This window comes from Geotrypetes seraphini, chromosome 7, assembly GCF_902459505.1.
Source record: "Geotrypetes seraphini chromosome 7, aGeoSer1.1, whole genome shotgun sequence".
In the NCBI taxonomy this organism is placed as follows: Eukaryota; Metazoa; Chordata; class Amphibia; order Gymnophiona; family Dermophiidae; genus Geotrypetes; species Geotrypetes seraphini.
The window spans coordinates 98,810,360-98,822,483 of record NC_047090.1 but is presented as its reverse complement, the minus strand read 5'-3'; the positions used below and the strand labels follow the sequence as shown (position 1 = coordinate 98,822,483).

General features: G+C 43.4%; 1 protein-coding gene across 1 annotated transcript in view; it reads left to right on the top strand.

Moving 5' to 3' along the window:
- ATP6V1D (ATPase H+ transporting V1 subunit D) overlaps positions 1 to 12,124 on the top strand; it is a 48,577-nt gene that overhangs the window by 6,324 nt on the left and 30,129 nt on the right. The window contains exon 2 of the mRNA XM_033952176.1: positions 1,836 to 1,953. Within this exon, the coding sequence (XP_033808067.1) occupies positions 1,836 to 1,953 (118 nt within the window). The remainder of the gene's footprint in view (positions 1 to 1,835; positions 1,954 to 12,124) is intronic.

Below are 12,124 nucleotides of genomic sequence, written 5' to 3'. Positions count from 1 at the left end.
TTGCACGTGTGCAGCTTCTAAAATAGCAACTAAGGGCAATTGCACACGCACATGTTAATTGGTGCCAATCAGCACCAATTCAAGCCAATATTTGGATGTTAATTCCAATTAATAGCTAGTTATTAAATTAAAGTTGTGGACACAGCTGCCCCTATTTTTTTAAGTTGGGTATGCAAATTTGCATCCTAGGCATAAATTTGGGCATGTAAGAAGAACACTTGTTCTTGCCTTTGTGTATGTAACATTCATAACATAACATAAAATACCATTTATATACCACAGTATCTTACAGTTTTATGCAGTTTAACAAATAAAGAAAACTGAACATCTACAGTGAAATACAAAAATCAGTCTTCCAAAAACTTCACCTACAGATAGACTTTCAGCAATTTCCAAAATGTAGGTAAGAAGTGGGACTGGATAACAATCAAAAAAAGTCAGTGTCCCAGCTAGCAGCCTGAACCCTTGCCATTGGAAAAACAAACAGTGCTGGGGTGCTCAACAAATGTCTGGGACAAGCAAATGTAAAATGGTCCACCAACTAACTTGGGGCCAAGCCATGTAAAACTTTATCGCATAAACATCCAAATTTAAAAATTCACACACATACACACAAGGTGTGAGCTTACATTATAGAATACTGCTGAGCTCGCAAGTCGCATAACACATACATGCAAGGGGAAATATACAGGGGGAGGTGCATGTGCAGGGCATTGGCGTGTCAAACATCTAGATAAGTTATAGAATACTGTCATTTACACACTAAAGTGCTAAATTTAGATGCATGCAATTACATTTGCTATTGACATGGCATAAATTGGCACACCAACTTATGCTAGTAATCTGTTAGGGAGTTTGGGCGCCCAGATGCAGATACAGTGGTACCTTGGTTTATGAGCATAATTCGTTCCAGAAGCATGCTCGTAATTCAAAGTACTCGTATATCAAAGCACATGTCCCCATAGGCCACAATGTAAACTGAAACAATTTGTTCCACAACCAAGGTTTACTATGGTGGCCCAGGGGTGGGTACCTGCCTGTGGGTGCTGCAGCCCTTGTAGCGTGGTGGCTTTCTTTCCCCGGGGTCCGTGTGCGGCTCTCCTCCTTCTTCGGCCGATGCCTTTTCCATTCACCAGCGCCTCCCGGCTTCTGATTCAAGCCGGCCGCCATCCTTCTGATGCATGTGCAGGACCTCTGAACTCCCCCGTCAAGCCGGCGCCACTCCAACAACATGTGCACCATGTACAAGCACGCAGGACGTCCTGCGTGCTTGTACGTGGTGTGCATGTTGTTGGAGCGGCGCCGGCTTGAAGGGGGAGTTCAGAGATCATGCGCATGCGTCTGGAGGATGGCCATTTTGAATCGGAAGCCGGGAGGTGCTGGTGAACGGCAGAGACATCGGCCGAAGAGGGAGGAGATCCGCATGGGGTCCCTGGGGAAAGGAAGCCACCACGTTACAAGGGCTGCAGCACCCACAGGCAGGTACCCACCCCTGGGCCACCATAGTGAGAGCTCGTGTAGCGAATCAACACTTGTTTTGCGAGACAAAAGTTTGCTGAGTGTTTTGCTCGTCTTGCAAAACACTCGCAAACCGGGTTACTCACAAACCGAGGTTCCACTGTATATAATTTGTTCTCAATGCACTGCATTTTGGTGTCTAAATTTTGGCATCCTTAAATGTGTTTGGAGAATAAATGAATTACATATGGTGAGCCTTGGATTGCCAGACAATAAAAAGCAAACATAGGAGACCTTCTCACTCTGTCTTTTATCAAGTAAAGTGTTGTCAGTATTAGATATTGATAAAAGAGAGAATTATTCTTATCGTTAAACAGGGCACAGACCATCATGAAGGCTCGGCTGAAGGGTGCGCAAACTGGTCGCAATCTCCTGAAGAAAAAATCTGATGCCCTAACCCTTCGTTTTAGGCAAATCCTGAAAAAAATTATTGAGGTAAGATAAATCACAGGGTATTCTCCTGAGCTCAGATTGCAGAGCTCTCTTATTTCCCAGAGCTGGCCTTATACTGAGGAGAAGAGGATATCTTAGCTCTATGAATGGTTTCGCTTAAAACAAGTCAGACTCTAAATGAGCATTTTACTGATTTTAATCCTCCCCCTCCTACATATAGTTTATATAGCATCCATGGACTTTTCAGGTACAAATAAGTGTTTTAAACATATATTTGTGTATTTTTTGCAGTTTTTTGGTCAAAGAATGAGTAATAAGCTGTTCTTTTTTTACCCAGTGCTTTGGGTTTCTAGCTAAATGGGGAAACAGGGCTGGGATCTGGCAGTTTTTACCCAGTACTTTGGGCTTCTAGCTAAATGGGGAAACAGGGCTGGGATCTGGCAGCTACTTGGGGATTTTTTTTCTATTAATTAGTCCAGGCATTGCAGGGATGTTTCTGGGGGCCATGTGCTAGACCTCCTCCTGAGACCATGTAATTACGGACTCTAAACATGGTCATCATGACAGATTCCCTTCCCCATCATCTTGGCAGCCCCCGCTTTATCTGACCCTGGAGTGGAAAGCCTGGGCTAGGAATCAAATCCAGGTCCCTCTGTTTGGAGTCAGATTGGTCACTCCATTTCTATTTATTTAGGTCTGGCAATTATTGGTTATTTGTTCTTCCAGGTCAAGGAGAGAACCAGGGCTGAATGTAGTACATGAATTGCAAGTAGCCAGGAATGTATCTCTTATGTTGTATCTTTCTCCCTACCCCCAATGTCCTTTGATTATTGAAGCTACAGTCCTCAACCAGTGGTTATGCATCAGGATTCCTTCCAGATTCTTGTAATCATGAGCCTTGAATCTGGCTACCTTGAATCTGGGAAAATCACTTCTTTTCAAAATCTATGATGACCTCTGGAATGACCTTACTATCCCGCTGCGGAACCTGAGCTCCCTCCATTTATTCCGCAAGCAACTAAAAACCTGGCTCTTCTCTAACATGTAATTTCTTTTCCCTTACTTTTCCACTCGATTTATAAACTTATGTAAACCTTTTCCTACCCTTTCTCATTTTTAAGTTCTTGTAAACCACACCGAGCTCTACTTCCGTGGAGATGATGCGGTATAAGGTTTAGTTTAGTTTAGTTTAGCTACTAGGTATTTACCCTTAAGCAATGACCATGTTTACTTCCCCACTTGGAGCTGTGAATTCTGCTACTTCAGCCACTTCAGGAATCAAGCTGGATGCCATTTATATAGTAATGCACACTTGCCACCTGACCCGCCAGGATGGCCTTACATCATTTTTTTTCCCTATTGTTTTTATCTCTGTTCTTCCATTTTTTTAAAATGACCTTCCTGTTCCCTGTCCCTTGCTGACTCCTGAAGACTGTAGGGGATGTGTCTCCTTCCTTTGAGAATGAATCCCAGACAAATGGTGATGGAACCCACAAGGGAAAAAGCGATATTGGATCTGGTCCTCACAAATGGAGAGAGTATCTCTAATGTTCGAGTGAGTGCTCACCTGGGAAGTAGCGATCATCAAACGGTTTGGTTTGATATAACGGCTAAAGTGGAGAGCAGCCGCACAATACTTAAAAGTCCTAGATTTCAAACATACAGACTTTAAAGAAATGGGAGAGTACCTGAAGAAAGAGATGTTAGGATGGGAGGACATAAGAGAAGTGGAAAGACAGTGGTCTAAGCTGAAAGGAGCGATAAAAATGGCTATGGACCTTTATGTGAAGAAAATAAATAAAAACAAGATAAAGGAAACCGATATGGTTCTCCAAACTAGTGGTGGAGAAAATAAAGGCGAAAGAGTTGGCGTTCGTGAAATATTAAAAAAAAACAAGAAGAGGAGTGCAGAAAGGACTACAGGGTGAAACTGAAAGAAGCCAAGAGAGAGATATGTCTGGCGAAAGCGGAAGAACAAGTGGCTATGCAGAATGGAGTCAATCACCTGCTGTACTATGTAGAGGATATGCAGACTGAAGGCTCAAAAGATGAGGTAGAATGAGTTCATGGCTGCATCCCCGAGGAGGAGATGGAAAACTACAGGGTAGCAAAACTTTTTTGTTTATGCCAAAAACATGAGACAAAGTCACCAAGCAGATTTAGCAAGTCCAGTCTGACTATAAACAAAAAGACAGAGCTGAGAGAGTGGAGCTTCTCACACTAGTGACACAGCCTGGTAGTTAAGGGGGCATGACTGGAAGGATGCAGGATACAACATGGTTAGTGGAGTGATGGGATAAAGAAGGGGGTCAGTGCAGTGATGCTGGAAGGAACATTGTGGTGTACCATTCTAGAAGGTAACATTTGTTGGATTGACATGACAGGATAGTGATGGAACAGCCTAATGCAGGGATGCCCAAACTTTCTTGGCTTGTGATCTACTTTTAAAATGACCAAGTCAAAATGATCTACTGACAATAAAATTTTTTTAAAAAACACAAAGCACACTGTACGCAGAGAAAATGTTAATTATCATTTATATTCGAGTTTTTCTTCAAAGAGGTCTGTCTTTCTTTCTCTCTCCCTGCCCCCCTGTCTTTATTTCTGTTTGTCTTTCTTTCTTTCTCCCTGCCCCCCCAAGCCACCGCCGCTGATTTCTCCCTGATTTTCCGACGCCAGGCCAGGCGCGTACAAGCGCCGGGCCCACAAGCCTTCCCTCTCCCCCATGACGTCAATTCTGACATCAGAGAGGAAGTTCCAGGCAGCAAATTGCTGGCCCGGAACTTCCTCTCCGATGTCAGAATTGACATCGGTGGGGGGGGGGGGGCTGTGGGCCTGGCACTTGTACGCTCCTGGCCTGGTGTTGGGGAAGCAGGGAGAACAGAACGCAAAGGCAATGCGAGTCTATCATGGAGCCTGGGGGTGTGCACGATCGATTCACGTTGCCTTTGCGATTTACTGGTCGATCGCAATCGACCTTTTGGGCACCCCTGGCCTAATGGATAGTGCAGTGATCTGAGAACATGGGGAATTGAATTCAGTTCTCACTGCAGCTCTTTGTGACCCTGGGTAAGTCACTTAACCCTCCATTACCCCAGATACCAAGAAACAAGCAAACAAAAAAGCTTAGATTGTGAGCCCACCAGGGACAGAAAAGGTACCTGTATATAATATGTAAACTGCTTTGATCTGTAACCATAGAAATGGCGATATATTGAATCTCAGTCCCTTTCCCTGTAGTTCAGAACCCCTTATGCAGCTATTATTCCAACTTCTTCTCCGGGATCAGGCCATGTTACTACTAATACTTATCACTTATATAGCGCTGAAAGGCATATACAGTGCTGTACATTTTTACATTTATAGACGGTCTCTGCTCAGAAGAGCTTACAATCTAACTTAGACAGAAGAGAAGGGCACAGATAGGAGGGACTTACCAGCTGAGCGGAGCTTATGTGGGGAGTTCATAGGGGTAGATAAGTGAAGGGAGATAGTGAGGGGCAGCTGAGTGAGTGCATTTGTAGGTTAGTAAGAGGAGTATGAATTGTATTTGGAAATGGACGGGAAGCCAATAGAGTGACTTTAAGAGAGGGGTAAAATGGCTTTCCCGGAATATGAGTCATGCAGCCAAATTCTGGACGGATTGAAGGGGAGCGAGATGGCTAAGTGGAAGGCCGGAGAGTAGTGAGTTGCAGTAGTCTAAGCGTGAAGTGAGGGTGTGGATAAGTGTTTTGGTAGTGTGCTCAGAGACGAAGGGTCGGATTTTGGTAATATTATAGAGGAAGAAGCAAAATGTTGGATCTGGGTGGTAAAGGAGAGAGAGGAGTCAAAAATGACCCCAAGATTATAAGCAGACAAAACAGGAAGGATGAGAGTGTTGTCTGCAGAGATGGAGAACGAGGGAAGCAAAGTGGTGGGTTTAAGCAAGAAGATGAGCAACTCTATTTTAACCATTTCCAATTTTAGATGGCAGTAAGACATCCAGGTGGCAATGTCAGACAGGCAGGCTGAGACTCTGGTCTGGGTTTCAGTACAGATATTTGGTGCAGAGATGTAGATCTGGGAGTCATCAGCATAGAGGTGATACTGGAAGCCATGGGAGGAGATCAGCGCTTCAAGTAAGCAAATGTAGATTGAAAAAAGGAGTGGTCCCAGGACAGAGCCTTGAGGTACCCCAATAGATAGTGGGAAGGCTGTAGAGGAGAAACCACCATTGCATACACTGAAGGTGTGATGGGTGAGATAGGAAGAAATCTAGGAAAGGGCAGAACCCTAGAATCCCAGCAAGGACAACGAATCAAGGAGTAGGTGATTATCAACAGTATCAAAGACGACAGACAGATCAGGAAGGATGTGGATAGAGTAGAGGCCTTTGGATCTGGCCAAGAACAGGTCATTGGAAACTTTATTAAGGGCAGTTTCCATGTTCTTAGAGCAGGAAAAAGTCAAGAAGTACAGTAATGGAAATTTAAAAATAACTTTGAAGAGAGAATTCAAGCCTCTTAGATGGTGTTAGGCAAGAAGTGTATCCTGATGTGACCATCCTGTTACATTTAGATAGAGCTCTTTTCTCACTTTTAATTTAGATTGTATACTTGGTCTTGGCCTGTTTTTGTCAGTAAAAACAGTATAGTAAATGTAAATAAACTATAAAAACCTCCAGTTGGAGCAATAATAAAAAAGCAGATCAAAATGAAGTGGCCACATTTTGCCCCCCTCCCCCCAAAAAAAGGCTGCATTAGGGGGTGAAACTACAGCATAAATATGTACAAGTAATTAAAATAATAGAAACTCATTAAAAACCAAATATAATAGAACAAATTTTTGAAAAATGAGGATTCAAATAAGACACATGCAATAAAAACTTACATAAATGAAAATGCAAGGATAGATTGTGAGTCCACTGAGAGACAGACAGAGAAAAATGTGTGAGCACCTGAACAAACTTATGCAAACCGTTCTGAGCTCCCCTCATGCTTTAGACCTCCAGTATTTAGACAGGATCAGTATATACCGGACAACAATGATACAGGATTTAAAATAAAAAAAAGCAGCAGTTGATGAATCTATATGTAGTAGTGTATTTTAGATTGCTAATGTGTTTTATTGATGTACTTCATTATGCTATATTGAACTATTAAAAGATTTGAAATTTATTTTATTTATGAAAACTAATTTCCAGTGCAATAAGTGAGACATTCTAGATAGACATGTGGGTTATCTCCTAATAGCCGCATGTCATATTCAGAAGGAATCCACTCTGGATTTTTTCCTGTGATTTTCCACTGGGAGCTCTAGCACAACCTGCAGTTTTTCCCTTCTGCACACGTGCCAGAAGGAGTGCTTTCTGTTCTGCTCTCCCTTTTTCTTATTTTATTTGGTGTTTTCGTTTCCTTTTTGGGTTTCTTTGTGTGTGCTCGGAGCATTTTTTCAACTCTGCCTTCATAGAGAAGAAGCAGACTCCGGTCTGCAGCTGACAGGCCAATCCCTGGTGGTACCTGTTGGCCAGCCTGCATTTTGTGCTTAGGGCCGTCCCCTCTTTTTCCTCGCTTAAGGAATGGAAAAGGTAAAAAATGGATGAAAACTGGAAAAAGCACAAACAACATCAAAGCAGGTGCCACAAGGCGGTAAGAGGGGCCAGAAGAGACTACTAGAAAAAAGTAGCCAAGGAGGCGAAAAACTTCAAGCTGTTCTTTCGATATATTAAGGGGAAATGACCTGCGAAAGAAGTGGTGGGGCTGTTGGATGACCACGAAATAAAGGGAGTGCTAAAGGAGGACAAGGCCATCACCCACAAACTGAACACATTTTTTTGCGTCTGTATTACCGAAGAGGATATACACAACATACCGGAAGCCAACAGGCTATACGCAGGAAACAAAGACGGGAAACTGACAGGGTTGAAGGTCAGTCTAGAAGAGGTATGCAGGGAGATTGATAGACTTAAAAATGATAAATCTCCGGGACCGGATGGCATCCACCCGAGGGTAATCAAGGCACTGAAAGGGGTTATAGCTGAACTGCTCCAACTAATAACCAATCTGTCGATCAAATCAGGAAAGATTCCAGAAGACTGGAAAGTGATGAATGTTACGCCGATCTTCAAGAAAGGTTCTAAGGGAGATCTGGGAAACTACAGACCAGTGAGTCTGACCTCGGTACCGGGAAAGATGGTAGAGGCGCTAATAAAGGACCGAATCATTGATCACCTTGATGGACACAATCTGATGAGGACCAGCCAGCAAGGCTTCAGTAAGGGAAGATCTTGCTTGACGAACTTGCTGCACTTCTTCGAGGGAGTAAACAGGCAGATAGACAAGGGTGAGTCGGTCGACATTGTATATCTGGATTTTCAGAAGGTGTTCAACAAGGTCCCGCATGAACGACTACTTCGAAAAATTGTGAGCCATGGAATCGAGGGTGAAATACTCATGTGGATTAAAAACTGGTTGGCGGATAGTCACAAGGTCCAAGTTCCGTCTTGGCAGTGTTGTTAAACTTTTGGTTATACAGTCAAACCTCGGTTTGCGAGTAACCCGGTTTGCGAATGTTTTGCAAGACGAGCAAAACATTCTCGCAAAACTTATCTCACAAACTGAGTGTTGACTCGATTTGCGAGCACCCCCCGATAACCGGCATCGCTCCCCCCAGCTCGCAAAGGGCCCCCTCCTGCTCAAATCGGCACCCCCCCACGAGAACAGGAACCCCCCACCCGACCAACTTTAACTCACCCCCCCTTTGGCACCGGCACGCAGCCCACAAGTGCCGGTGCCGCTTGTAGATCTTCTTCCCAGTCTCTGCCGGCTTTGAGCATGCATCTGCGCATGCTCAAGCCCTTCTAATTCTCCCTCCCGCCTGCCTTCAAAAGTGTCTTCCTTGCGTGGAGAGAGCATGTGCAGACCATCAACAGGCAAAGAGATGGTCCGCGCATGCGTCAGGATTGCTCAGTAGCGATCCCTGTGGTCGGTGGGGGGCGTTCCTCCGATAGCCCCCATTTTTTTTTTTTTTTTTTTTAAATAATAAAGTTTTATTGTGAAACAGAAATACAAGATAAAAGATACAATAATCTGGGAACATTTACAACCAGAAACCAAAACACACAATGAAAGAGTCTACCGCTTGGTATCTGCGCGGAGACAAATGGACTAGCCCCCATTTAATTATTCTCCCTTTGTGAATTGGTTGGCCTGCCACGGATCGAGCACGGAAAGGCAGGTTAGTGAATCTAGCCCAAAGAGTGGAACACAAATTCCTGGATACTCAGGTAGTTTCTGATTCAAATGTTTATTATGAAAATGTCAAATAAAAACAACTAGAATACAAGGAGTCTGTTTCAGAGATGATACAGTAATTACACTATAACTGCTGTGGTTTAGTCATATAGACTGGACCCTACATGGGCCATGTTTTGGCAGATCTGCCTTCCTCAGGGGTCCTTGGACAAGTAAGAATTCAATATAAAAATAAAATTAATATACCTATAACAAATCAACATTGGAGATATTAACACATTTTGGGAGTGAAATATGAGAAAAGTGAAGGTCTGTGATGTGCATGAATGAGACGGAATGTGAAAAAAATACTGTGAATGAATCAAGTAAAATATAAAATAATAAATGAAAGTAGAAAAAAATGAAAGTGTGAAAGACATTAAAAGTAGAGATGTGGCCTAGATATTCATAATGGATATCTTTTGATTAAGAATATAAGAACATAAGCATTGCCTCTGCTGGGTCAGACCAGGGGTCCATCGTGCCCAGCAGTCTGCTCCCGCGGCGGCCCCCCAGGTCCATGACCTGTAAGTGATCCTTTACCTAAACCTTTTATTCCCTAATCATTTAATATTCTGTATAGTAACCCTCTATCTATTCCCTTCAATCCCCTTCTTCAGGAAATCATCCAAACCCTTTTTGAAACCCAATATCATACGCTGTCCTACCACCTCCTCTGGAAGCGCATTCCAGGTGTCCACCACCCTCTGAGTGAAGAAAAACTTCCTAGCATTTATTTCTGAATCTGTCTCCTTTCAATTTTTCTGAATGCCCTCTTGTTTTTGTTTTCCCTGCTAGTCTGAAGAATCTGTCCCTCTCCACCTTCTCTATGCCTTTCATGATCTTCTAAGTCTCTATCATGTCCCCTCTAAGTCTCCGCTTTTCCAGGGAAAAGAGCCCTAGCTTCTCTAGCCTTTCAGCATATGAAAGGTTTTCCATGCCTTTAATCATCCTTGTTGCTCTTTTCTGGACCCTCTCGAGCATCGCCATATCTTTCTTAAGGTACGGCTACCAGTATTGGATGCAGTACTCCAGAGCGGGTGCACCATCGCCCGATACAGTGGCAGGATAACTTCCTTCGTTCTGGTAGTGATACCTTTTTTGATAATGCCCAACATTCTGTTCGCCTTCTTTGAGGCCGCTGCGCATTGTGCCGCCGGCTTCATTGTTTTATCCACCAAAACCCCCAAGTCCTTTTCTAGGTTGCCTTTCCCCAGTACCATCCCTCCCATCGTATAGTTATACATCAGGTTCCCTTTCCCTATGTGCAAGACTTTACATTTCTCTACATTGAAGCTCATTTGCCATTTATTTGCCCACTCACTCAGTTTGTTCAGGTCCCTTTGTAGTTCTTTACATTCCTCAAAAGTTCTAACCCTACTGGAGAGTTTTGTGTCATCTGCGAATTTTATAACCTCGCACTTCGTCCCTGAATCCAGGTCATTAATGAAAATGTTGAACAGTAACGGTCCCAGCACTGACCCCTGTGGGACGCCACTCGTGACCCCTTTCCAGTCAGAGTAGTGTCTCTTTACTCCTACCCTCTGTTTCCTGTCTGCCAGCCAATTTTTGATCCATCTGTGCACGTCCCCTTCCACCCCGTGGCTCCACAATTTCCTTAGTAGGCGCTAATGGGGTACCTTGTCGAAGGCTTTTTGGAAGTCCAGATATATGATGTCTATGGGGTCACCTTTGTCCAATTGTTCGCTTATCCCTTCAAAAAAGTGCAGTAGGTTCGTTTGGCATGATCTTCCTTTGCAGAAACCATGCTGGCTTGTTTTCATCAGTTATTTTTTTCTATATGCTCGTTGATACTGTTCTTGATCAATTCTTCAACCATCTTCCCTGGAACTGAGGTCAAACTCACCAGTCTGTAGTTCCCTGGGTCGCCTCTCGATCCTTTTTTGAAGATAGGTGTGACATTTGCTATCCTCCAGTCCTCTGGGATTACTCCTGTTTTCAAGGATAGGTTACAAATCTGCTGCAGTAACTCCGCTGTTTCGTTTCTGAGTGGATTCCGTCTGGGCCCGGAGATTTGTCAGTTTTTAATCTATCTATCTGTTTGAGTACTTCTTCACGGCTTACCTCCATGCATGATAATTTTTCCTCTTGATCCTCCTTGAAGATATTTTTCTGGTTCCGGTGCATAATGAAAACGTAGGTGGATTTGAAAAAAGATGGAAAGATTAGTTACAAACCATGTGAGAATAATGAAAACTGGTATCAGGAGACAACCATGTGTGAACATAAGTGAATAAAATAGTGAAATTATAGCAATCCACTGGATGGAATAAATACCAACTGACCTAATAATGATTAAGTGACTTGCCCAGAGTCAAAAGGAGCAGTGTGGGATTTGAACCTATAAACTCAGGATGCTGAGGCTGTAGCTCTAACCACTGTGTTAAGCTGTCCTGAGAATCAGTGGTGGCCTTTAAAACGTTTGTCCCTGAACTGGTGGTAGAAATTTTTTTGCCAGTAGACCTACACCTCTTATCTGTTTGGGAAATGATAGAGGAACAACACTAAGAAAGGCAAAAAGAGGAAAGGGAAATTAATTTGAGGAAGCAGACAATTCTGCATCGTAAAAATAAGAACATGTAGTAGGGCTGCTGAGAATCCAGGGCCTTGCCCTGCTATTGTGCTGCATGCACAACCCTTTTAAAGTGAAAACTTCTCCAAGACTTTGCACTGCCCCACCTTGTTTTGGCTATTCTGTCCTGTAGCAACCAAATTCACAATAAATAAATACATTTATTTAGTTTTCTATACCGTTCTTCCAGGAGAACTCAGAACAGCTTAAATGAATTTATTCAGGTTGGTGGGCTCACAATCTGTCTAATGTGCCTGGGGCAATGGGGGGGGATTAAGTGACTTGCCCAGGTTCACAAGGAGCAGGGTGAGTTTGAACACACAACCTGAGGGTGCTGAGGCTGTAGTTT